We start from the raw sequence: 27,219 nt of genomic DNA on the forward strand, positions 1-27,219 counted from the left end.
GTAGGGACAACACGACTGCTTCCCCGGCGGTCCTTCTTCTTGCTGTGGGGCAGAAAGTAGCCAGGAATGAAATTAGGCTGAAGTAGAATCTTGATAATGGTGGCAAGTTAGCAGTTATATAGTAAAACTACATTGAAACTTGAGGCCTTTAAATGTAAATTAAACAAATGAAATTTCCAAATGTGAGGGTCTGATTTGGAGACGTCACTGCAATAGAAATGCACTCACCAGGGGAGAGTGCTTAGGTGTGGCCTAGAGAAAATGAGCCTTATTACTTGGTCCTGAAGACTCTCATAAGAAAACAAAATCACTCTCTCCTAATGTTTCAGGGAATCAAGTTCTGTCTCTTTAAAGCAAATGTGGCAGGAGGTTAACAATTACTATATCTAGGTCTGTGTGTTGCGGGGGCGGTAAGATGGACATTCATTGTACTTGTCTCAACTTTTCTTGATGTTTGAAAAATTTCATAATGAAACATGTTGGGAGATCACCAGAAATAAATAAAAGTAGAACAGATATAGTATGATAGAAAATAAAAAGACAGTACTTTAAATAAAATATATTTAGCTTTATGAGCAATTCACTTCTTTTACTTTGTTTTTCTCATTTTCTCATGGAGGAGCAGAAACTCCTGGGCACCCCAGTACTGAGGACCCCCTGTTCTGGAAAGATAGCATACAGGGGAACCATGGTAGAGAGAATGAGTTTGGGGCTAGTCCTCTTGTCTGGATTCTAATTCCAGAGCCTGCTGGCTCTTGCTCACGGAGTGACTGCGGACAAGTTACTTAAATTCTGTGTGCCCCAGTTTCTTCATCTGTAAAAACAGGGCTGGTAATGGAATAAGGAAAGTTAAATGACTTGGTCACTGTAAGTGACATGAACTGAGTTTGGTTCTAAAGATAATTACAGGAAACCCTACCACTGAAACTCACCCTTGTCTCTGTATACCTATACATCTTGGTTCAAACTTCTCTTAAAACCCTCAAACTAGGTGGCGCCTGGGTGGCTCAGTCGTTAAGCCTCTGCCTTCAGCTTGGGTCATGATCCTGGGGTCCTGGGATGGAGCCCCGCATCAGGCTCCCTGCTCAGCCTGCTTCTCCCTCTCCCACTCCCCCTGCTTGTGTTTCCTCTCTCGCTGTGTCTCTCTCTGTCAAATAAATAAACAAAACCTAAAAAAAAAACCCCAAAAAACAAAACAAAACAAAAACCCCCCTCAAACCATAGTTCTTTGCATGTCTGTAAGTCTTATCCTAGTTGACTGATTTCTGGATGCAAGGGATGTTTCATTTTTTTTTTTTTTGTTTTTTGTTTTTTTCTCAGACACATGGCATAAATTTTTCTCACTCCTGTGTGTTCGAATGAATAAATGAAATCTGAACACATCTTCCTATGTAAGGCTACATTGACCAGGAAAGCATTTTCCCTTGGAATCCTGTTCCGTATTCTTCCTTACTGGTTACCTCCCAGGAGAAGTTTGTCAGAGTAGCCAGGAGGCCTCCCAAGTCTCATTAGCATATTGCTTTGGCACCAACACAGGAAGCTTAATTTCCCAAAGAACGGTGACTTCCATTAAAGCAGGTTTGCAGAATTGTTGGGGTGTTTGTGTGTGTGAGGGGGAGGGTAATGACCATCATCACAGTAATGATAGGAACTAAAAAAATGTGGGCCTAGGGTGGGGGTGTGTGTGTGGTGTGCCTGGGTGGTGCAGTCAGTTAAGCGTGGCTCAGGTCATGATCTCAGGGTCCTGGGATCGAGCCCCGCATCAGGCTCCCTGCTCAGCGGAGAGCCTGCTTCTCCCTCTCCCTCTGCCCCTCTCCCCTCCACTCGGGGCCCTGTCCATTGCTTTCTCTCTCTCAAATAAATAAGTAAAATCTTAAAAAAAAAAAAAATAAAGAAATGTGGCCCCGGGGATGTTCCACTAAAGCTTGTGTCCACCGCATAAGTAATGCCAAACTGCTTTTAGCAGCAACTCGTCAATCTATGTTCATCAATTGTCACTTACTGCATAAATGGTCACTAAAAGAGAAGACAGTTCAAATGTAGAAATCCTTGTCAGGAATTGGTCTTTAGCCTTTCAATCGTGGGCACATAGGGCCATCTGGTGTGCAGTTGTATAACCACACATTGGATTTTTTAAAATCTCCTCACTACCCATTAATGTGACTTAGTTGGCTTTACAAAAGCAAACCATTCTTTAGGCTTTCTTAGGGGTACAATATTGAGGACCTTGGCTTATTCCCAAACTTAAGGCTCCTCAAACCTGTTAAATTCTATATGCTAAATAGAGCTCACCCTCTTGTAGATCCTTGGAAGACCAACATCAAAGCCATGTGTAAGCTAAAGCTCAGGGGGCAAGAACTGGCAGGGCACAGAGGAAGCCAGTAAAGAGAGAGCAGGAGAATGTAGCTCGTGAGTGGAGAGCGGGAAGCAAGAGACCATGAAATCCACAAGAGGTAAAAAAGGAGTTTGTCCTTGAGCTCCCTCAGGCCCTGATAACATTCTAATTTAGCTCATGTGCACCCTGGACGTAAACTTTTGCTTAAGTCTCTGTTGTTTGCAATCAAATAAGCACTACTAAAACAATGTCAGTTTGGAAGAAGCCAGAAGACTGGAAATCCTAAAATCTGGCATGCCTTACCTTCGTAAGTCCCCAAATGCCTGTGTGTCTTACTCTTTTAATCTTCTGATAGAAGCCACAGATAAAAAGTAGGAAGAGAGGAATAAAATTAGGTCATCATTACCATTTGGGACCATTATTGGTGTCTGGGCCACTCAGCCAGACTTCTGTCAGCCTATGGGTCTCAACTCTGGAGTGACTAGGAATTGAAGAAATGCGTACCCTCAGACAGTGCTAGAGAATTGGCAATCTGAACCAGCAGGGTCTGAATACCACCTTGTGAATCTCTGTCCAGGAAGGGTCTCTTAAACATCTTAAATACATCCCAGCATTTAATTTATGAGTTAGTAGTTTTCTGGCTTACTGTCAGTGTAGATCAGTGTTCTCAACTGGGGGCACAACTGGCAACGGTCTGGAGACTTGTTGGTTTTACAGCTTGGGGGAGGGGGACACGACTGGCATCTAGCAGGTAGAGGCCAGAGATGCTGCTAAATATCCTACAGTGCCCAGGACAGGATTCCCCACCCCCGCCCCCACCCCGTCCCGGCAACAAAGAATTATCTGGCCCCAAATGTCAGTAGTGCAGAGGTTGAGAAACCCTGATGTTCATGGCAGGAGAAGCTTTGAGGGAATAGTTTAAGTGGTAGGAAGAGCAGAGAGTTGAACTAGAAGTTGTGAATTTTATCAAGGGGACCACTACCAAGTTTTGGGGAAGATACCATATTACTACCTGTGGCCTGATGCTGAGTCATAGGGAACAGGTGGCCTGAGAGGCTCTGGTGAGGGCAACAAGAGATAAATCTAAGCAGTAAGTCCTTGGGTGGAGCTAAGATTATAATTGGAAAGACTAAAACTAATCAGTTTGATTCTCCTCCCCATCATCTGGGGTCATTGTGACCTAATCTCTATTTATATTAAAGGAATAAATTGGCTTGGGTGACAGAGACAAGGGGTTAAAATGGAGTGAGCAGAAGAGCAGCATATTAATAAATTAGCTTATTTAAATATATATGGGTTGGAGAGTGATGTTTTGATAGGTCTGAGATGTGATAGTGGACCTGTTAAAACTAAAATATATTTTCATTAAGTTAGCTTTTGGTTGGGCACCTTCAAAGGAAAGCAAGTCTCTTCCCTAAAAAGCATGCAGAGCAGAAATCCCAAAGCAATATCAATTTTAGGACTTGAAGACAAAAAGCAACACAACTCCCTGCCTCCCCATGTCCCTACCTGTTTAAATATGTAATTTAAAAAAAATTTAAAAAATTCAAAGATACGTAATTTTTGAGATGGAGGCTTGTGTTTTTCTGAGACCTAGGCCATGGGAATCCTGGTCAGTAGACTTCCCTGTAATGCTGAGTTGGGGAGCAAGTTTCAACTGGGGAATGTTCTGGAAAACAACTTAGGCAAGACCAAGTTAAAGATACGCTTCCAGTTTTTGACACAGGACATTGATAGAATACTTGTAGGTGCTCCGAGAGGATTTGAGAGACTCCACTTTGTAGATTGGGAATTTGTTTTAAACTAGGTTGACTTAAAGAGGGCCAAAGCTACGAAATCACATTGATTCATTAATTTATTTCATTCAATAAATTTGCAGGTCTAGGCATTTTACTAAGTGCTAGCGATAGAGAAGCATAAGATGTGGTGCTCTGTCAGTTTGGTCCAGGAGTACGCAGATAAACAGATAATTGTAATATAGCAATACGGTCTCAACTGCAGTTAGTCCCCTGCTCTCCTTTCTTCTAACTGTGCCCACCTGTGGGAGGCATCGGGTCCCGGAAAGAGATAGTCTATGAATTCTTGATCCGGAATTAAGCGGTCTATAAATGTTGATAAATAAAAGCCCTTTATTTATCAACAGAATCATCCTGCGGCCGGGAGCATCTGCTCTACAAGACGGGGTTTTAGAAGTTTTGGGAATTTGCATTTTTAACGTTCCCACGTTTTATAACGTTATGGTTACATGCACAACAAAGTGTGTGAGTCAGCCTGGGTGATGGGAAGCTCTGGAAGGTTTCTGAGCAGGAACATCTAGGCTTCATAATGTCCTAAAAGCCGGAGAGGCCAGAGTCCAGAAAACCAAGCCTCGGCATCCCTCCTTTCCGCTCCGCGGTCCGTTCCCACTGGGCCTGGCCTACGTTTCCCAGGATGCTCATTTGCTAGAGCTCCAGCAGGATTGGTCAGAACAACGCGGAAGTAATTACGGGTCGCTCGGCAACGGGCGGAGTCCTGGACCATTACTGGAGGCCCACGCCCCTTCCCTGAGGCCGGGAGGTGGACGAAGCTCAGCTCCATCTCCAGAGTAACGGAACGTCCACCGGCTTTTACTTCCAGCCGAGCGGCAGTGCGATCTCTCCCGAGCTTTCACCGCCGTTCTTCCCAGGCCCCGCCCCTTTTACGCCGGCAGCGGCGAAACGCGGGAGACCTGATTCTAGCTACCGAGTCGTCTGAGCGGCTCGGGGCGGCGCAGTGCGCAGGCGCGAGCGTTTGGGTCTCGCCGCGCGCGGCGCTCGGTTGAAGCGGGATTGAGTTCCTGGGCGCGGAGACCGGGCAGCGGGCGACCGAGGGAGTGGGTGACTGAGCGCCTTCCCTGCCGTCATGGCAGCCCTGCGCTACGCTGGCCTGGACGACACGGACAGCGAGGACGAGCTCCCCCCGGGCTGGGAGCAGAGAACCACCAAGGACGGCTGGGTTTACTATGCCAAGTAAGGGGCCGCAGGGGGGCCTCCGGGCCTGGGACGCACCTGGAGGGGGCCGCACCTGGAACCCTGACGGCCTCAAGTGCCCGGGACCCTGCGCTGCCTGGAATGCCACCCGCGCGCGGAGGGGCTCGGGCGCTCCAGCTTGGCGAGGCCGCGCGAAGTGGAGGCGATAGTTAAGGAGCTTCCTCAAGGAGGCTCCCAGGGTCCCCGAGTTGGGGTCGGCTGCCTTTCTGGGCCCTGGGTCCAGCGGGGCTCACCTGGCAGCGCCCAGACGCGCCCTCTGCTGCTCAGGAGGCGGCGCTGCACGGTGCCATGGTGGCTAGCAGGCCTTTACTCCCTCATCTCCCCCCAAAAAAGGCCAGTGCCCAGCTCCCTCCTCGTGGGTCTGGGGCAGGGACCTAGAGAATCTATTTTTTAATAAGTGTCCTAATATAGTTATGTATATATACATTTGTATATGTAATAGGATTCCAATAGTTTCTGGCAAAGTTTTGGAAACCCTGGCCGACCCTCTCTCCCTTCCCTTACTGTGCGACTTTGGGCCATTGCAAGAACTCTCAGTCACCGATTTTTCACCTGTAAAATGGGTTGACAGAATTTTGATTAAAGCACTGTACATTAAACACTTAGCACAGATCTAATGAGTACTCTGCGCCATAACTGAGCTTTTTCTGCTCTCTCTGCAGCTGTGACAGCATCGCCTAAGCCTCATTAGAATCACCTGTTGAGGGTCCTAAATACAGGTTTCAGAGACCCTTAGGCAGCAGACACCCAGCGTAGGGAATCTGTATTTTATAAGCTTTCCCCGTAAGGCAGGTTATCATTTGGGTTTGTGAAACGTGGTTGTAAATTAGTGATTTTCAACATCTGGAGAACTTAGAAAATAGCTTTTCCTTGGTTCCTCCTGCAGAGGTTCTCATTTAACTGGTTTGGGCCCTGCCCACCTTCATTGGTATGTTGTAAAATCTCCCCAGGAGATTCTTATCTATCCAGGGTTGTGAGCCACTGCTGTCTTGGGTTGCTTGGTAGAAACAAAACCAGGGGAAAAAAAGAAAAAAGAAAGACAGACCTTGGTGAGTTTATTTCATTCAAGACACAGTGGGGTTTTATCACATGCCAGGCTCTTTGCTGGGCACTGGTTATACTGAGATAAATAAGACCCACTTGTCACCCAGTCTTGTATGGCAGAGTTATTACACATGGCTAGTTCAGCACAGTGTGTGGATAGTGAGCAGTAGCCTGCTAAACATGAGGTGTGTGTGGGTAGGTGGGGGGGCACCTTGGGTGCTTGAGGACAGTCAGCACCTGAGCTGGGCCTCAGCATAAGTAGAGGTGGGCATGTTCAGGGCCAGGAGGGCAGCCCAGGCAGAGGAGACAGAGTGGAGGCCTCTATATGGCCCATGTGCTGGTGCAGGGACGGGAAGATTGAGGCAGCAGAGGAAGACCCCAGTGTATGGAGGCCCTTCTGTGCCTCATGGAAGAGCTGGGGCTCCATCGTCAGGACCCGGGGGTCCACTGAAGGCTTGGAGCCAGGGAGTACCATCGGATTTATGTCTTTCGAAAGGTGGTTTCTGGCTCTGGAGAATGGTAGGGACAAGTCTAGCAGTAGGGAGCTGTTAGGCTCTAGGCAGCTTCTGAGCACACACTCCCTGTTACCTCTGCCTGGAGAGCTATGTGAAGGGCTTTGTCATCCCCCAGAGCTGAACTTAAATGCCACTGCCCAAGAGACCTTCCCCTTATCCCTGATCCCTGCACCCTCCTCCCAGCCTCTCATTATCTGAGTCATGGCACTTGGTCTTTTTCTTTTTTAAAGATTTTATTTATTTATTTGACAGAGACATAGCGAGAGAGGGAACACAAGCAGGGGGAGTGGGAGAGGGAGAAGCAGGCTTCCCACCGAGCAGGGAGCCCGATGCGGGGCTCGATCCCAGGACCCTGGGATCATGACCTGAGCCGAAGGCAGACACTTAACAACTGAGCCACCAGGCGCCCCTGCACTTGGCCTTTTCTGTAGACATCTTAGCCATACTTTCCTTGTTTGTGCTCTGTCTTCCTCCCCCAGATTGTAAGCTTCATGAGGGCAGGGACCTTTTCTTGTTACCCTCTGAATCTCCTGTGCTTAGCACCTGGGAGACATAAGTCTGTGTGGGTTGAGTGAATTCCTCCAGTGAAGGGTTCCTCGGGCCTCCCTGAGCAGGTGGCATCCTGGGCCGGGGAATGCAAAGGTGCACAGGACTGCCATCCTGGCTATAAGAGCCCTCCTCGGCCTCCTGCTTTGTGTGGGGCTCACCTTCGTTCTGGCCATTTAGCTTAGGCTCCCTGGCTTTCTTTCAAGTTTGCTTGGAGCCTGGTGTTACCCTGTCTCTTCCCCTTGTGTCCTACCTTATGTTGGGTGGCCTTTCCCATCTGCTTCCTTCCTCGATGGTGTCCAGTGTCCGGGCTCTTCTTTCACTAAATAAGATCTGCACACCCCAGTCAGCTCCTTCAAGTGCTTCCAGGGCTTCAGTGGTGCATATATGGTCCCTGAAAAGGCTCTCTCCCTCCCCAGTGCTGGGTCTCAAACTGGCCTGTCTGGGTCTCTTGTTTACACTGAATGTAGTGACAAGTGTTGGCTGGGCCCAGCTGGGTGTCCCCCTCTCTAGTCCCCCTGGCCCTCAGTGCTTTAGCTCTCCAGGTGGAAGGATGCCTCTGACCAATCCTAACCGTAATTCCCCGCAGTCCCCCTTGATCTCTCCTGACCTGCAAGCATCCTGGTCTGTCTTTTCTCTTAACTCTGGAAGGGTCACTTGTCCCCTCTTGGGGTTTGGGAAACTGTTAATGGGCTAAAAGAAGTCTGCCCTCTGAGTAGTTCCTGTTTTCCAGTGGTCTTCCTCTCAACCACAGCAAGGCCACCCCCAGGGACAGAGGCTGTAGCCTCCAATGAGATTCCCCCTCCCTGACTCATGCCTTTGCCCCTCTCCTGTTGTGTGGCTTCTTTTGGCTCCTTGTGCTTTCCCATGTGACCCGTGGTGCATTCACCTCTGGAGCAGACATGTCCTATGGCTCCAGGGCCCCCCAGGCTGGGCTTTCAGGGAGAGAGCCGTCCTGCCACTGAGGGCAGACCTGGTTCCAGAGAGAGCTGGCGGGCCTTTCCCCCCTCTTTGACAAGGTCCAGGGCAGCCCTTCTGCCCAAGCCAGGAGGTGGGATGGAAGGGCTCAATGCCTGGGCCTGTCGCCGCAGTCACCTGGGCCTTCCTGGGCCTTCCCCCCCGCTGCTTTCCTTCTGAAGCCCTGGCGTCTTGTCAACCAGAGGGCCCGCTGGCCTTGCCCAGTTGGGAGATGGCTCCCTGGTCCACGGGGCTGGCCCTCCTCACAGTCAGCTCTCTGTCTCCAAGTTAAGTTCGAAAACAAATTTCTAGAACAGCATACTTGAAAGTGATATCCATGTAATGTGGTATGAATTTAATTTAGATCCTTTTGGTTTAAGATCCCTGTTAATTATCTCTTTAAATGACAAAAAGCTTATTGAAAAAGAAAAAATAGAAGAGGGCTTCTGTTTAAAGGAGAGGAAGATAACACTTTGGGGACATATGTCGTGATTTTCTCTTCATTAAAAAGTCATTTTAGGTTACAATTGAGAACACTTTCTAATTATGTTTTATATGTAAGTATTTATTTAAATTAATGCTTCTGTATGAAAGGCATAGTTCTTAGTTCTTCACACATGTTAACTCATTGAGTCCTCAGTAGCCCCAAGGAGCAGATGCTTCTATTATCCCCATTTTACAGATGGGGAAACAGGCACAGGGAGGTCAAACACCTCTTTAAGGGCACATGGCTGGTGAGTGGGAGAGCCGGAACTCATGCGCATTTGGACTCTGAAATCGTCACTGCCAAATTATGTTCTTTTCTCTTGTGTCAGGCCTGGGGTTTTCCCCCAGGGACACTGTATCCTTCAGGCGACAGTTGGAGATGTCTGGAGACACTTTCTGTTGCCACAACTATGGTATATTGGCATCTAGTAGGGAGAGACGGGGGCTGCAGCTAATCGTCCTTTAGTGCACAGGACAGCCCCCACAGCAGAGAACGATCTGGCTTAAATGTCAGGACTGCCAGTGGTAAGAAACCTTGACTTAGGCGTTTTCTGTCAAAGTTAAAAACATGGGCGACAATGTTTATCTTTTTTTTTTTTTTTTTAATGTCTCTCAGGATGGAAAAAAAATGTTCTCAGTGAGTTTTCCAACTCCTTCGGAAAGCATTTATTCACGCCGCCCGTTTACATTTGGGCAACTCCTCGGGCCAGGCACAGGGCTGGTTGTCTGAGGGTTCATCTGGACACTGGTCTGCTGTAGAGGTCAGCGTTCCACTCACGGGGGCACTTTATAGATTCTTGAGGGCAGGTCTTTTTGGAGCTTGGCTCAAAGTTCATTTGATGCCTGCCTGTGGGTTGCAAACTACTTTCAACTCCAGGCAGAGGAAAATATAAAATCACATCTGTAAAGTTTTCTTGAAGAAGCGTGAGGAGAAAAGCAAAGCAAAGAGCAGGAATGGTGTAGGTCTTTGCCAGCATCTGGTTTGCTTGCTGTTCCCTTCAGTTATAAAGGAGAAGCCGGGGTTGTGTCCGCAAGGAGCAGCTTGTCCTTACCAGGGACTCAGGCTCTCCCTTTTTGCGAGTAGGATTTCATGGTGGTCGATGTACAAGCAGACGTTGGTCTGGGCTGCTGATACCCTGCCTTTGTACAGTGACTTCATTGTTTGCCAATCACTGTCACAAGTAGGGTGTCACTTACCTTTCCAACAGCTCTGTGAGGTGGGTGTGGGGCCAGGGAGACTGGCTGACTGACTACAGGTATTCGGGAGCCCAAGTCTTTGGCCTCCTGAGTCCAGTGTCCACAGAGTTGCTGCACCCGCCACTGAGAGTGCAAAACCAGACCTGAAGCCCACAGTTCCCCAAAAAACCTTGTTTGCCTCATGTAAAATTTTACAGCAGATTCATGCTCTCTATATTTGTTCTCTTTAAAGTAATTGGTAGGGAAGGCATATTCAGATTTTATCATCTAGATGTCAGTGATTATTATTTTCTACTTTGGCATGAGTATGTGAACTTTTAGGAAATTCAGCCTCCCCTGGGAATGCTTCTTGCAACATCCAGCTACTTCTCTGATGAAGTAATTTTGTTTTTCTTGATATTTTATCACCTGTTGACGATATCTCTAGTCTGTTATTGGCTCACGATTTTAATTGTAACTTTGTGTGCTGTTAGGTAAAATGCTAAATTTTCCACAGACGTAGGACTGGTTTATATATTTGATTTGCTTATAATAGGTTGCACTTTTGAGGGCTTTTTATATGTCATGTACTGTGTTCAGCCCTTGATATACCTTATCCTCATAGCATTTCCTTGAGATCAGTTCTAGGATCATTTCCATTTTGCAGATAGGTAAATTGAGGCACCGAAGTTGAGTAACTTGTCCAGGTTGCGGTGAGATGACCTTTGGGGCTTTCTAACTGCATTCTTAAATACCTCTTGGGAGCAATTAGGAGTCAGTGCTTAAAACACTTCAAAGTTTTATCTGTGGAAAGAGTAAATACTTAAGATTAATATATCTAAATGATATCTAAATATCAGCATCATAAATTAGACTGAAGTCTGTTCATCTGTCCTGGGATAAAACTAAAACAAATGCAAAACACATCTAGATACTCGGAGTGATTGACTAAGCTTCCTAAAGTTGACCCCCAAGTGGGGTTTCAGTCTGCTTCTCTTCCTCGTCCTCCACAGCCTGCTCACAAAGACAGGCTTTCAGGAGATTTCCTTGGGCTGCTTCTCCTTCCCACGCAGGCAATTGAACCTGATGTAGACAGTAGCATTTATGTTCTGAGTATTTCTTTTCTGAACTCTGGCTTTACTACTCTTGGGAAATAGTGTTGTTGGGGGGTGGGGCACAGTGCAGTTGATTAATTTTTAGAAGTGTAACCTTCAGTTACTATTTTTTTGTGGAGTTTTAACTTTTTTTTTTTTTCAACAGTCATGCTGAGGAGAAGACCCAGTGGGAACATCCGAAAACCGGAAAAAGAAAACGAATAGCAGGAGGTTTGTATGTTGTTGTCATAAACCAAATAACCTTGTATTTAAAGCATTAATTAGATAGCAGAACTGTCACAATCAGGTGACAGGCTGCTCTGTCATTCCTGGAAGGTTCTCTAGGAGGGAGCCATCAAGGAATCAGGCTCTCTCTCTCGGCGGAGCTCATGGGTTGTGGCAGAAGGAGGTGATGAGAGTGGGGTGGAATGGTGAGGGTGATTTCTCATGGGCTTTTTATGACGGCCACGGTTGGTACACACAGCCTGAGGTTGCCCAGTGAGGCTGCTGGTTGGTGGGAGAGGCTTTGGGGCGGGGGCTGGAAGGGCAGGGAGCCTCCTGACCAGGGGCCTGGGCCTCTGTTTACCCCACCCCTGCCGCACATAGACCTGCCAGTCTTCCTGTGTTTCAGATTTGCCATATGGATGGGAACAAGAAACCGATGAGAACGGACAAGTTTTTTTTGTCGAGTAAGTGTCTGTATAGAAAGGCCTCTCAGTTGTTTTGCTTTTCAGTAGGAATTTTTCATTGTAAAAGTAATATACCTCGAATATAGAAAAATATGTAGTATGTAACTGTAATCTTATCAGTAGGATTAACTACTTTTAATAATTTTTTTATTTATTCTCCAAGTCTGCTTTCTTCAAAGAATAAAAAGGGAGTGCACTTTGTGAATTGTGTAGTAAACTGTCCTTCTCCACATAATGTCTTGTGAGCATTTTCTCCTGTTTAGTTTTTTCAAGACAGTGGTGCTAAATGGCCATGGAGTATTATTTTGTACCGATAGACTGTAACTTATCAAATTACCTCCTGGGCATTGACGTTGTGAAGTTCCTGTGTGACTCCGGCCGCTCCCCTCTCCACCTGTTACAGCGGTGTGCTGGTAAACGTTTCCCCTGCCAACTCTGGTGGGGGCGGGGGGACGCCCAGCTCTGTTTCCACGGGGCACATCCTTTCACCATAGCTTCTTTCAGGCCACCCAGGGGATGTCAGTGAGGAGCCAGGAGAGGTGTGCACCCGTGGGCCAGGCACTGCTGTGGCATCTCGCATGATACCCTTCCAGACACTTCTCTGGCAGCTCCGGTTATAAGTAAAACGACAGCTGGATTCTTCTTGGCTCTTTGTATTTCTAGGGTGATGAGTATAGATTTTAAGCTATATTATTATTTTAAGCACACACATGTTACAGAAAAATTTTAAATCACAAAATCTCATCTGTTTACTTCTGGAGAGTTAGTTCTTAATGGTTTTTAAGATATTTTGAGATCTTTTCTCTCAGATCCAAAGAGTACATTTAAAAATGTAAAAAAATAAATCTGTTCCATGGGAGTAACCCATTAATCCATATGTGCTAATATATTTGAGTTTATCACCTCCAAATCCAAACTACAGTGCTCGGAGGAGATGTGAATACGGTCTTGAAATGAAAATCATCAGAACTTCAGAACGTTCAGACTTTTTATCATTTTGAGTTTGCCACCTCCTACCAGTTTTCTTACGCCCTTGCGCAGGGTTCAGAGATTTCACTGAAATCTACTGACAACAGTGGCTGACAGATCTTACCGCCACATTTACATGAGTTAAAAAAAAAAAAAAAATCCCAAAGCTGCTTCCTTTTTTGAAATCTCAGGATACAAGGCAGTGCTTTTTATATGCTACAGCGTATTTCACAGGCAGTTCTGAAGAAAAGGATTTGATGACTATTCTTTCCAGGCAGGAATGCAATCCTTCTGGAGGCCAGAAGACAGACTTAAATGGACGCCAGTTCTTTCTGGGGTTTAAGAATAAACCTTTTTAGTACATGAAAAATGGGGTTTGCCTCACCTAAACTATAAGATGGTCTTACATTTACAAATGCCTGGGTTCACTGTTTTCTCCTTTTCTTTGCAGTCATATAAATAAAAGAACCACTTATCTGGACCCGAGACTGGCATTTACGGTGGATGATAACCCTACGAAGCCGACCAACAGGCAGAGATATGATAGCAGTACCACCGCCATGGAGATCCTGCAGGGCCGGGACTTCACCGGCAAAGTGGTCATGGTTACCGGAGCTAATTCAGGAGTAGGTAGGCCGCCCCCTTACAGTCGTTGTTGTGATGTTTTGTTCCTGCTATGATGAAATCCACTTAAATTTGAACTACAACGAAATCTTTTAGAGTGATTCTCTAATATAAAAATGTATTTATAGCCTTTCCTACTGTTGCTTTCTTAAGATCCTGGCCTATTTTTAAATCCCACTGTTCTCATGGAAGGCCGTGGAAGGGCCGACCTTGAATTCTCTGAGAGCTGAACGCTCAGCAAAAGACTGTGGCTATCCTGGTATTCAAGGATTAGAGACAACAGGTTCTGTTTAAGGGTTTCCAGCCTGGTCTGTGTGGTGTCTGGACACATTTCAATGACTTGGGTTGTTGAAACCAAAATTGATTGGTAATGGAATATCAGGAGCAACAACCTATCATGACTTTGGAACAGAGGGTACTGCAGGTTTCACCTGGTCAATGAGAGTATCATTTTCCTTTGGGAACAGGATCTTGTTTCCCTGTAAAGTTGGGGAATTAGTTCTTGTCTTAACCTCTGGATTAACCGTCTTAACCGCCAGTGTTTAACTGCAGTGACTGGCACAGGTAGATGGCTCCAGAGGCCGCCCCTCCTTTAGCAAACAGGGCTGCTAAAAGGGACAGTGGCAGAGCAGATGCTTGTACAAGAGCTTTCCGCGTGATTTTATTCTTTCTTTGTTTTGATCCACTGACATCAGCATATGTACCTGTTAAGAATCAAACTGCCCTGAGTAAGGATTTACATCTTCAGGTTAATTTACCCAGATGAAACATAGAATTACATTGGGCTGTTTTCTGGCAAGTTCTGTCTGTCCTCTGACCCCTCACAGCTCCCCCACTGCCCCCCTTGTTGGCCTTCTCTTTCATAAGCTTTGTCTCCTCGTGCCTTTGTGCACCTCCTCCACTGTCTCCTTTCTCCATCCTTCTTCATTTTCACTGACCCCTTCTCGAACCTCCAGAAGCATTCCTGGTATCATCAGGGGAAGCACAGGAGGTGAAAATACATTCTTAGAGGATCAGTTATTGCATGGCAGAGGGTCTAGTCTAACAGGTGACAGTCCCAGAGCAGAGCTCTTGACTGTACTTGTCTATGAAGGCAGAGAGGCAAACGGAAGTTTAAAAAAAAAAAAAAGGGAAAGGGATTTATTTAAGATCAACTCTCAGACCTCACCCTTAGGCTCAGAGTATGTTCAGTTCAATTTTCTGAACTTCTGTTTTGGGGTGGATTCTATGTAATTGTCATTGATATCGAAACTGATGATGCTGTACTAAAAATAACGACTGGATCCTCAGTCGCCCAAGAAACAATATGTTGTGTTGATTGCATTGACTACTCTTATATGAGGGTGTGGACCAACACAGTGGAAAATAATTAAGAAAAAATAAGTACTTAAGGACTTAAGTAAAATACCTCTTTTTATTTAACAATTAGTTAATCAGAAAATTTAATTAAAAGATCTCATTCCTTTACTCTTCCAGCGAGACAGTTTTTTCATTTAATTAGTAAGCAACATGACTACTGGTTATTTTCTGTGTAAGTGTTCAAACTTTGTTCTGTCTGACGTTAGATAGCAGACCTTGATTGATGCTTCTAATGCTCTGCCAAAGATTTGCAGCATCAGACTTAAGGACATCATGATCCAGAACTAGTTGAGCTGGTTCAGAGCAGACAAAGAGCTTTGTTTCATTGGATCTTTAATCATAAAGGAGGGGATTCTGAAGCATCGAGAATAAATGTGTTGATTAGAATGGACCTCGAGCCTCTTCACTGCTCCCGCTTCCTCTTTCTTGAAGACCTTTCCTTTTTGATGTCCACGGTCAACTTTGCGGACACTGCAAGCCGGTTTCTGTGGTCCAGCTGGATGTGGTGGCAAATCGTCAAGCTTAGAGTGGAAGGGGTGCTGGGAGGGTCTTGGGGCGACCAGCTCTTCCTGTGCCAACACCCCGCACTCCTTCCCCAGCTGCAGCGCTTCTGGCTGCCCCCCTCCCTTCTCCTCTCTTGGGAAGCATAGGTCTTGGTGGATGTGAAAGATTTTTATTCTTAATTTTTGAAATAATATCGCCCTGAAAATTCCAAGCAATCAAATCCTTGCAAATCATTTTACTCGGCAGCAGTGGTTTCAGGCTTAAGGAAAAGAGGCTGAAGATAGGCACATGGCTTTTCGTCGTAACTAAGTTCACTTTTTGTATCCTGCGTGGCTGCCTTAGAAAGTGTCCTTGCCCAAGTAGGCTGTACAGATAAAGTCTTCCCTTCTCCTGAACTATGAAACATGTCCCTCTATAAATTGCTGTCACCACTTTTCTGCACATTTCAAGTGAAGTAACTGAATGCAGAGTGAATCAGGCATCTTCATTTCCAAGATGTGTGGGCATTCAGGAGTCCTCTCTGAGCTTTAACAGTGTTGGTGTTCACTTGCCTTCTGCTGTTCACGGGAGCCTGTTTTCTGTGTATTAGCTGTCCAACCTTTAGCCTTGTGGCTGTCTGTTCTCTTTGAAGCAGAGTGGGCTGCCACAAAGCATACCAGTATTTATTTAGAGAGTGGTGGCTCCAAGACTAAAAACGTAGGTACCCTGATTTGCTTTGCAAAGGCTGATTTACAAAGCTGATATTTCCAATTATTCTTTATTTTTAATTTTTTTAAATTCTCCATAGGCATTGCTTTGTTGGAATTGCTGTCGGTGAGGCTCTCTCTGGTGGGAGGGGGTGATCAGGTGGTAAGAGGGGGCACCTTTCCTTGATGAGCACTAGGATACTGTCCCCTTTGAAGTGGCTTCTGAGCAGGTTTTGTGTTACTGTCTTCCTCCTCTGGCTGTAAGTTGATTTGGAGCGATAGTTAGAATTTTCATTAGTTTATAGTATTAAGACAGTTAGAGGGATTCCCACTTAATTAAGCTCAAAAAGATCAGGGTGATTCTGGAAGACGTAAGGATTCTGAGGAGATGTCAGAATAAAGCATTATGAGTTCATGGAATCTTTGTTTTTACACTTAAAGTCTGTAACTAGGTACTGCTGTTGTTTGGGTTCAGCTGTCTAGATTGGGGGTTGGCAGACTGGCTCATGGGCTAAATGTGACTGCTGTCTGATTTTGTAACTATAGTTTTATGGAACATGGCCACACCCATTTATTTCTACCTTTTTTCTGTGGCAGTTTTTGTGCTTTCTGCAAAATTGAGTAATTACGGTAGAGAACACATGGCCTGCAAAGCCTAAAATATTTACTGTCTGGTCCTTTAAAGAGAACGTTTGCCAGCCCCTGCATTAGATGATGTAGTCCCTTTCAGAGTAAGATCACCCCAACATTCTCTAAAGCAGCCCCAATTTAGATAACATTTAGATAAATTTGAAGCCCCGGGCCAGAGGAAGCTTTTGGTGGCACACTCTCTGTGACCTCTGGGGACCTCTCACCACTGTCTTGCACCGCTTGTTTCAGCTCTGTCCCCCTTTTTAGGGATCTATGAGCATTCAGACGTTGCCTCCTCAGAAACTAACACTCCTCTCTCCTTGACCTTTGTTCAACCAGCGTTCTGAACCTGAAGACCTTTATAGATTGAAAGCTGTAGCTTGGACCTCTCTCTGTGGAGATCAGCATCTCAGTTTCCAGGGGGATATCATCTCTTCACCCAAACTTCTTCTAGCAAACCAAGAGGCCCGGAACCCCACAGTCCTGATGTGCCAACCAGTAGAGACGAGGGAGGAACTGATTTCTGTTTGTGCTTGACATAGCGCTGAGCGGGAAGGGGGCAGGTGTGTCACGACTCTCTGGACTTAGTGGCTTGCTTGATGGCTCCGATTTGGTAAAAATGAGTGGAAATAGCTTCAACCATTTCATGGTGATCATTATATACAAGCCTTGCTGGGAAGTCTCGGGAGAGGGGCTGTTTTAGGCTAGGCCATTTCCCATCACAGAGGACCCCATAGCTGCTTTTCTAGACTCAACCTGTCAGTTGCGCTGGTTTGTCTGTGTTTAAATAGTTGAATAGAAAGTGCTGCCTCCTTGAATCTGAGGGCTGACATGTGCTCATCAAAGGCAGGGTTCTTCTAATGAGGGGTTAACTGAATGCCTCGATGTGGGACAGCACCTACCCTGTTGACGGTCTCCTGTTAGCAGGGGCTTTTGTTGGAACTTCCACAGTCTGTTGCATCGGGCAGACAGAATGATCATCACATTTAAGGAGTAAAATCCAGGCTTTGTCAAACGTCCGTTTAAACACTAGTAACAAGGGGCGCCTGGCTGGCTCAGTCGGTAGAGCATGTGACTCTTGATCTTGGGGTCATGGGTTTGTGCCCCACATTGGGTATAGAGATTCCTTAAAAATAAAAATCTTTAAAACAACAACAACAACAACAACAAAACCAGTTACAAGTGTGAGCATATTAAATATTTTCAGTGTAATGTTTTTTGGCAATGATGATAAAACTTTCTCCTTGCAGTCTTAAGCTACCAGTGGTTAAAATTTGATTTTTAAATCCCTTTCAGGATTTCTTCAGGATGAAAAATTCCTTTGGCCTTTTGAACCTTCCTAACGCTGGGCTGCGTCAGTGTCGTGACTTTAGATCTAGGATAGCCTGGTCTGGTTTAGATTTTTGAGCCAGAGGACCCATTACCAGGAACAAAACTTTTTTTTCCCTGGACAGATACAAGCTGGCCACTTTGGTCTATACCAGTGAAATGTATTTTAGGACTGACACTTCATTTTTTGGTATTTATGTAATGTAATCCCCTAAGTTTTATTACATGGATTCTAATTGTGTATATTTATTTAAACATCAATATCAATATATCTTGAGATATAAAATGTACATGCTCAAACTACGACAGTCACCCCTAAATTTGTTCTCCTTGAAACAAAATGAAGGTATCAGATTTCCTTGTAGGAATCCCAAAATGATAGTATAATGTTGAAATTGCTTGTTTTGGCTTTGGGAGCCCATTTTTTAAAGCTCGGGGTCTTGTTCCTGAATCGTGTGTTGAAATTACAGCGTGAAGCATAGTTTCCATGTTCTTTTATCCTACTAATGACCACCATGATGGATTCATATCTGGTGTAAATTCTACCAGTTCTGCAGTAATACAGGAAGAGTGCTTTTCTTCATGTAAAGAAGTGTATTCGTTCTTAAGATTTTTAAACTGACACTTCAAAATTAGGAACTGGACTAGCTTCCTTTATACCTTCAGTTATTTGCTCTTTTTTCCATCCTGTTACTAAATTTTGCCTTCTATCCTAAACCATGTGTTGACTTGTGTTCTTTTTTTTCTAGTTATTCCAAAAGATCCCATAAATCTGAGGCCATAAGCTAACTTGCAGTCATTTTCTTGGTCAAAACCTGCTCATATGGGATCATTACATTTGGGATCCTGATGCCTGATGACAATTTCCTTTCTGATTGTCAACAAGACTCAAAATAGTGGGATCTTGGCATTTATCTTCTTTTTAGGAAACTGTGCTCATTAGTAGAGGGAAAATTTCTGAAGTAATCTAAAGAACCTTTTGGGAATATATTAAATTAAAAACATTTGTGACCAGTGGGGCACCTGGGTGGCTCAGTCGGTTGAGTGACTGACTCTTGGTTTTGGTTCAGGTCATGATCTTGGGGTCCTGGGATTGAGCCCTTTGTTGCTCTGTGCTCAGCGGGCAGTCTGCTTGAGATTCTTTCTCTCTCTCTCTCCCTCTGCCCCTCCCCCAGCTCACTTGCTTTCTCTCTAAAATAAATAAATAAAACGTAAAAAAACCAAAAAGCCCAAAATATTTGTGACTCCTTTTCCTTTATGCTAGAATATATCCATATATTACAAGTAAAAATTTTAAAATTACTTTTTCTGAGATGCTATTGAGAGTTTTGGCAGTATTGGAAAAAGTCCTTGAATGATATTACATAAAATTGAGTATTAGTACTTTATGAATTAAACAACCACTTTGCGGTTAAATATTCTTAGACACTGAATATCCATGGAGATCACATAGTCTTGTTCAGAGTACATGGAAACCTTAAGAGTATGGATGAAAGGGCACCTGGGTGGCTCAGTTGGTTAAGCGTCTGCCTTCAGCTCTGGTTGTGATCTCAGTGTCTGGCTCCCTGCTCATCAGGGAGTCTGCTTCTCCCCCTGCCCTTTCTGAAATAAATAGTAAATAAAATATTTTTTCTTAAGGTTCAATTAGTCAACATATAATAATACATCATTAGTTTTTGATGTATTCAGTGATTCATTAGTTGCATATAACACCAAGTGCTCATCCCCACACGTGCCCTCCTTAATACCCTTCACCTGGTTACCCCATTCCCCCACCCCCCCCTCCCTTCTGTAACCCTCAGTTTGTTTCCCGGAGTCCAGAGTCTCTCATGGTTTGTGTTCTTCTCTGATTTCTTCCCCTTCAGTTTTCCCTCCCTTCCCCTGTGGTCCTCCATGCTATTCCTTACTGACTGAAACCACGTGATAATTCTTTCTCTGCTTGACTTATTTCACTTAGCCTAATCCCCCCCAGTTCCATCCATGTGTACGCAAATGGTGGGTAGTCATCCTTTCTAATGGCTGAGTAATATTCCATTGTCTGCTTCTCCCTCTCCCTCTGCCCCTCCCCATGCTCCTGCGCGCGCTCTTCCTCTCCCTCTCAAATAAATAGTAAATAAAATCTTAAAAAAGAGTGTCAGTGAAGCTATATATCCAAAGGAGGAGACCAACTGAAGCATTCTAATGAACCTCACCTCATCATTGGTAATCACATACAAAACACATTAAATATACCGCTATATAAATTGTATGTCTGTACCTGATTTGATCTCAGACGTTTTTGTCATATGAGAAGAGTTGAATTTTACACTTGCACGTAGGTTTAGGTTTTCATTTATTTGTTGAGTGCCAGGGTATATAACAAGAGGGGGTGTGGAAGCTATTGTTCAGGGAAGGAATGGTTCAAGATCATCATTTAGGGCGAATAGCTAAAAAATAAGACTTCTACCCTGATTTGAGATTGCAGGTGTTTTATAAAGTCTGAAAATTTGGAAGTTATTTTACGTAATACCCAATTCAAGTGATTAGGTCTTTTGGTTTTACTTACTGGAGTGACAACGATGGTCCTCAGAAGTTAGCCTCAAAAAGAGAAAGGTCTTCCTACAGCTCTACTTTCCGTCCACTAGAGGGCTCTGTTGCTCTGCGATACAGTCCAACAAAAGCCCCCAGCGTCTCAGTATAGTTTTCCTCCTCAGCTCGTATTGCTTTCATTTTTGTTAAATAATGCCTTTTACTTTCCTAACATATCTTTTAGGCCTTGTACTTCTTGGTGAACGAGTTCAAACGGAAGACCGTTACTAGTGTCATGTTTGTTTCTTTTTCCTTTTCTCTCTCTCTCTTTTTTTTTTGGTTTTTGTTTTTTGTATAAAATGCCAAGGATGAAGAGATCCATTTAATAAAAAGGTCCATTGTATTCAGGGAGCAGCCTGTTCTGCCAAATTACACAAGGGCATGTGTTTTCGTGACATTATTGGTTTTGAGTGTGCTGGCCTATCAATAATGTGTTTTTTTTTTCCTAAGTGGAAATTGCAATATTTAAATATTAATGCCTCTGTTTAAGGTTCATTTAGAATGCCTTGGTGATCTTAGAATTTATTTTCAGAATATAGAGTTTCCTTGCTCCTGCCACCCTAGCCTCACCCAGCATTATATAATTTATTTGTAATTAGACTGTTTATTAATGATATGTCTTTGTACTAGAAGGAAATATGTCCTTTTGGACTCAGTATGTGTTTCTTAAATCAGAGAGGCCATATGAAATCGAATACTTAATATGAAGCAAGTAGCCAGCGCTCTGTACATAGAAGATCTTAAGGAGTGTGATTTTTATTTTGGCTCTCTAAAGTTTGAGGCAACCCATTAATTGCATGCTTCAGCTCTCAAACAGAAATTTGGCCCAGGAAAGGAAACACTTTCGGCTTTATAAAACTGCTTATTTTCAAATTTTAAATGGAGACAGGATGAATACGCTACGTTACATGCTTTGATTTATATGATTCTTTTTCTCAGCAGCTTACTTTTTCTTTCCTGACAATGAAAGAGCCTTGAAAACATTGTTGACTAGTAACATCTCAAAACAATTTCACCAGAGTAAAGATATCTTGGTCATCCATATACAGATGTGTCCATTGTTTGTCAAATAAAAATTGTTCACATGAGACGGTTATCCTGGGAATTATTACAGATTTTATAATAAAAGGCATGGTGGCATTTGAAACCCCTGGACCCTCGCCTTTTCAGTATGATGCGGCCCACACGCTTTCCTGCACGTATGGCAGCCTGTCCACAAACTGTTCAGACATGCGTCCTTAGCCTTTTCTAGAATAATGTCTGGGGGGGCGGGTCACGAGTAGGGCCCTCTTGCAAAGCTCTCTTGAATTGAGGTCTTTGGTAGATGGATCAAAATTCCAAAAGCAGGAGTTTCTTGCCTAAATTTATCATCTTCCTTTAGCTTAATAGATAAAACTACATTTCATGAAGTGCCAGTCTTTATCTTGCCCAACTAAATGAGTTAAAGAGGAAGTGTCCTCTTATTTAACGAGTTGTGACATGGTTGGAATCTAGTTGTTTCAGATCTGTGAATTAGTTGCTCAACAGGCAGTGCTGCTTGGTGTTCTGGTTGGAAGCCATATTCCCATCGTACTGTCTCTGAAAGCAAATCAAGGTTTCCTCACTGGACTCAGAGAAGATCTAAGATTGTGTGCTCATGCAATTGAGAGCAGGAGAGACCGGGAGAGAGAGTGTGTGTGTGCGTGGTGTGGAGGGGGTGGCGGTGAGCATTCCAGTGCTTTTAATATTTCTCGAGGGTTGAGGAGAGACTAGCAAGGTGGATGGAGTTAGGCCTTTTCCTGTGAAGGAATTATCTCTTGTAAAGAGGAACAAAATCAGAGGGGCGCCTGGGCGGCTCAGTCGTTAAGCATCAGCCTTTGGCTCAAGTCATGGTCCCCAGGGTCCTGGGATGGAGCCCCACATCGGGCTCCCTGCTCGGCAGGAAGCCTGCTTCTCCCTCTCCCACTCCCCCTGCTTGTGTTCCCTCTCTCGCTGTGTCTCTGTCAAATAAATAAATACAATCTTTAAAAAAAAAAGGAACAAAATCAGAATCAAAGCAGGTTCTTATGTAATTGTATAGAAATGAAAGTGAAAACTAATAAAATATTTTTCCTTTTTAATCTTACCTGTAAAATGTACTTAATTATTCCAGATTGGTGTGTATTGATCACTGTCATGTTATCTCATATCGATAGCTCTTTAGAATTCACAAGGATTCGGGGCACCTGGGTGGCTCAGTTGGTTAAGCTTCTGCCTTCGGCTCAGGTCATGATCCTTGGGTCCTGGGATCGAGCCCCAGTTGGGCTCCCTGCTCCACGGAGCGTCTGCTTCTGTCCCTCTCTGTCCCCCCACCCCCCCAGTGCTTGTGCTCTCTCTCTCAAATAAATAAAATATTAAAAAAATAGAATTCACAAAGATTCCACACACGTCTTATTTAATTCTCACCCCAGTGTTCATGGCTATTTTGAAATTGAGTCAGAATGAAAGCACAGAGAGGTGAGGTAACTTGCCTCAGATCACACAACTCTTTGAGTTGTAGGTTACAGGACTAGAGCAGAGAACTTTGGACCCTCCTCCTGGGCCCTCTCCATTTTGCTTGCTGCCTTCTTGCTCCAAGGAATAGTGCACAGTCCTGACCAGGCTCTTCCCAAGCAGCTCATCCAGTCTGAAATCAATTTTATTTTCACAAGTCTGTGAAAGCCCGCTCTGTGGCAGGCTGTGAGCTGGGTGTGGTGTCTGTAGGGAGGATTGAAGCGCACGTGATCTCTGCTGCTCGATCGTGGGTTAGTTCACGGACAGTTTCTCTGCTGGATCCCTCTTTGGTGTTGTGAATGGGGTATTGGGGAAGAATTATGGGGGAAGGGGAGCTGGCATTTGTCAAGCTCATATATATGCCAGGTGTTAGGCTAGATTAGCTTGTTACATGCCTTCACATTTAAGTACTTTAAAATTATTTGTTATTGGTATAAATTCCTTATGGAAAACTTAGAATGTGCAGATAAGTAAAAATAAAAAAAGGTGTAGATAAGAAAAGAAAAAAAAATCACCCCAAATTCTTACCAGCCAGACATAACTGTTAATATTTAGCACATAGGATCTGAGCATTTTTCCCTTCCCCTCCCTTCTGTTATTTTTATTATTATTTTTTTTAATGGTGGAACATGACCACCTTTCCCTGCCGTTAAATATTGACATCTTAAGTGGTTGAATGGTATTTTCTTAATGTAGTTCTTAACGTTCTCCCACTGTGGCACATTTGGGTGAATTTCAGCTTTTTGTGATAGCTGTCGAATGGAGATGAGCATTTTATAATTAAGTGTTTTTACCTATCTGTGACTCTTCTATAGTTTTTATTTTCTGCAAGTGGAATTGCTGAATCAAGGGGTTTGTTCCCTAACCTTAATATCTTGATCTGTTTTTCATCAGACCACACCCCTTGGAAACCTGTACTAATTTGAATGCGCATTTGCCTTGCATCCTTGCCAACCTTGGAGATTAGTTTTTCTTTCTCCAAAGTGTCACTTATATTTGCATGTCTCTGATTATTAATAAGATCGATCAGCTCTTCCTTTGGCCATTTATATTTATTCTTCTATGAATTGCCTTTTCATCTAATGTTCGTAACTATTGGGTATGTATTGATTGCTAATTGATTGCTTCATTCATGTGGTATAATTTAATCTTTAAAATGTTCCTTTCTCTTAGAAGTTAATTTATCTCAAAGTGTCTATTTTAAGTACATGTTCAGTCTTGCAATCAACAAGAGGAAAATCATGAGGAAGAAGTTGGCCTAACTCCCGTTTGCTTCGCTAAAAACTTTTTTTCTTTAAATTTTTTATTGTTATGTTAATCACCATACATTACATCATTAGTTTTTGATGTAGTGTTCCATGATTCATTGTTTGTGCATAACATCCAGTGCTCCATGCAGAACGTGCCCTCTTTAATACCCATCACCAGGCTAACCCATCCCCCCACCCCCCTCACTAGAAACTTTTAAGTATGTGTCTTATCTGTGACACCAGCTACTCCTCCAGTAGTGGGCACCGCTTCTTAATACCTGCATTTAAGGAGGCAGTACCCCATAACACTGGCAAGTTGGCCGCTGACAACGGTGGTTGAGTCCCAAGGTAGCACCATGGGCGATATTTGCTTCTTTTGGTTTTGCACATTTCCCCCAGATCTTCCTTCTCTTAATGATAGTTACAACTCTTAAGAGTTTTTTTGTGCATTATCTCATTTGATGAGCCTGGCTCCCGCGTGGTGAAATTGTACCACTGCTGAAAATAGCTCTGCTGACAGGCAGGGGAAGCTTGATAGGTAGCGAGTTTCTATTTGGAGAGGCAGCAGGGTGCATGGGAAGAAGTCCTGGCTCGGGAAGCAGACGTGACCTAGTTTCAAAATGTGGCCTCACCGCGTCCCATCTGAGTGTCTTGGGGCAAGTTACTTCCCTTCTCTGAATTCCTGTTCTACATCTATAAACAGAGCCAATATTCCTGTTTTGAAAAGTTTTTAAAGATGGGAACTCCAGAGTGCCCAGGGAATTGCCTGCTCAACATTGCAGGCACTTAATGCACTTAATAAACTGCAGGCATTTGGGGAATGGGAGACAAGGCGATCAAGTTACTGAAATTAGTTTGGTATTTTCCTAGCTTCCTGGTTCTTGGATCCTCAAAAGGTTGCCCTGGTATCTGCGAGTTTGTCCTGAAATGACCTTTCTAAATAACTGGTTTAGGCATTGATTTGTCTTTGGTGTGAAAGAAAACATTTTAGGTATCTTTTGGTTGGAGGTCAGATAGTAGCCTCATCCGGAAAAAAAAGTATCAAGTGAGAGAGAGAGGAAAAAAAAAGGACAAGGTTATTTTTGGTGCAGTGAAGGAAGAAAAAAGATGTATGAAGCTTGGGGGCAAAAAGCAAGGAACACCTGAGAGGGATGCATGTGGTAACATCTTTATCAGGAGAGTGTGGCTTGAGAGCACTTGTTCACTTGAGCTGGTGATGGTTTCTAGGAGTGCCCGGTATATTCCACATAAACGTCCAGCTTTGCCATCCATTTACTTGTTCATACCAGACACCGTATCAATGTTTGGACAGAATTTTATCAGCCCTTCAACAGGAATGATGGGTTTTATCAGAGACTTCTGGGAACATGTCAGGATGAGAACTGGCCCAGGAGACAGGTGGTCATAAACTTAGCTAATGGAAGGCAAGTCACTTAACTGTTTGAGCCCTACTTTTCTCATTTGTGAAATCAAGAGAATAATACTTTCTGTTACCTACTTTGTAAGGATCAGATAAAAGACAATGTGCAAAGGCAGAAGAGTACTCTATGTAGTTGATCACAGTTGTGGGAAAAGAAACCTAGTGGTTGTCAGAAAAGAGAAGCCTTCAGGAGGAGGCGGCTTTAGGTTTGGAGGAAGGTGGAGGTGGGAGAAAGAGAGTGATTTAATTCCTTAATGGGTGGAATAAAATAGGATCTCTTGATGTTTTTTTGTTGGGATATGCTGGGAGGTTTCTGCCAGTATCTCCTGCAGAGTTCAGAAACGGACCTTGATTTCAAGTAACTTTGTTGTGTGCTGGGCAGTTGATTTGGTGGTGAGGACTAGGAAAGTTGAGCGGTCCCGTCCCCTCCCGAATTGGCAGGTTGTGATTCGAGCCAGACCCTCAGAAATCTGGGGTAACAGGAAGGGACGCGCAGCAGAGGCAGAATGGCTGCGGGTTGTAGTTGTGTGGAGGCTTCTTTCAGAGTGGAGATGCTGTCAATTCTCGGACAATAACTTTTCCTTCCTGGTTCCCTAAAGTGTCAGCTGTGGAGGCACCTTCCCTCCACTCACAGCGCACAGCTAGCGCAGATGGAAGCGGGAAGAGCGAGCTGGGCGCTGTTGGCTCGCAGGACATCAGCGAGATTGCCAGCAACGTCTTGATTCTGGAAACTTGGTTTTCCTGGTGATCACATGAATGAAAAGAATGAAAATAATCAATCTCTTTCAAATGGACAGACTCCTCTGTGTCAGCCACTGAACCCTGCAAGGAGGATGAAATCTCAAAACTTTTTGCATCTTTCGATTTGTCTTCTGCCTTCAGTTTTTCTGCATGGTTGTGTTGTATAGCGAGGCAGCCATGGCTTCTAAATTCTGCAGCTGGGTTTGAGAAGCTTCTTTCAGCCGGGAGATTGTCATTGCATTCCAAATGCATTAAAAAAAAAAAAAAAAAAAGAAAAAAAGAAAAAAAAATGCCATTACAACTTTATCTATTAGCGAAGGAAGTTCCAATTCCTAGTTCATGTACAGTTCCCAGATTGAGCATTTGACAAGGTGGAGAGCGCTGTAACAGATCCATATGGGGGAATATCTCAGTCAGGGAGCAGAGTCAGGTTTTTGGCAAGGGATACCATCCTTTCAGCCCGAACAGCTGATTTGGGAGCTTTTGGTCTCTGTGCACAAGGGCCCTTTCTCCTACCAAGTCTAGGGATCGCTGCATGCCTAGGGTTTCGCTTATAGTGCCTGTTGGCCTGATCAGGGAGGAACCTAATAAAGGGACACCAGCAGTGGTTTGCATGTCACTGTCCTGGGACTCTCAGACCCTCCTGAGTGCACACGTGTGCACTGATCATTCATATGTCCCTATGTCCCATGCATGTTTGCTTTATTGAAGCAACACACATTTATTCACGTACAGGTCTGGAGGTCATAAGTCTGAAATCCATTTCACTGGGCTCAAA

The 27,219-nt window shown here is 44.3% G+C and overlaps 1 protein-coding gene across 1 annotated transcript in view; it reads left to right on the forward strand.

Moving 5' to 3' along the window:
• The first annotated feature begins 5,024 nt into the window (after positions 1–5,024).
• The window catches only part of WWOX (WW domain containing oxidoreductase), a 922,682-nt gene continuing 900,487 nt past the window's right edge, over positions 5,025–27,219 (forward strand). The window contains exons 1-4 of the mRNA XM_028096534.2: positions 5,025–5,322; positions 11,328–11,392; positions 11,793–11,850; positions 13,271–13,449. Coding sequence (XP_027952335.1) covers positions 5,216–5,322; positions 11,328–11,392; positions 11,793–11,850; positions 13,271–13,449 — 409 coding nt within the window. The 5' untranslated portion in view covers positions 5,025–5,215. The remainder of the gene's footprint in view (positions 5,323–11,327; positions 11,393–11,792; positions 11,851–13,270; positions 13,450–27,219) is intronic.

Source organism: Eumetopias jubatus, unplaced genomic scaffold (assembly GCF_037043125.1).
Source record: "Eumetopias jubatus isolate StellerSeaLion01/CBP00866 unplaced genomic scaffold, mEumJub1_p1.0 scaffold_10, whole genome shotgun sequence".
Taxonomy (NCBI): domain Eukaryota; kingdom Metazoa; phylum Chordata; class Mammalia; order Carnivora; family Otariidae; genus Eumetopias; species Eumetopias jubatus.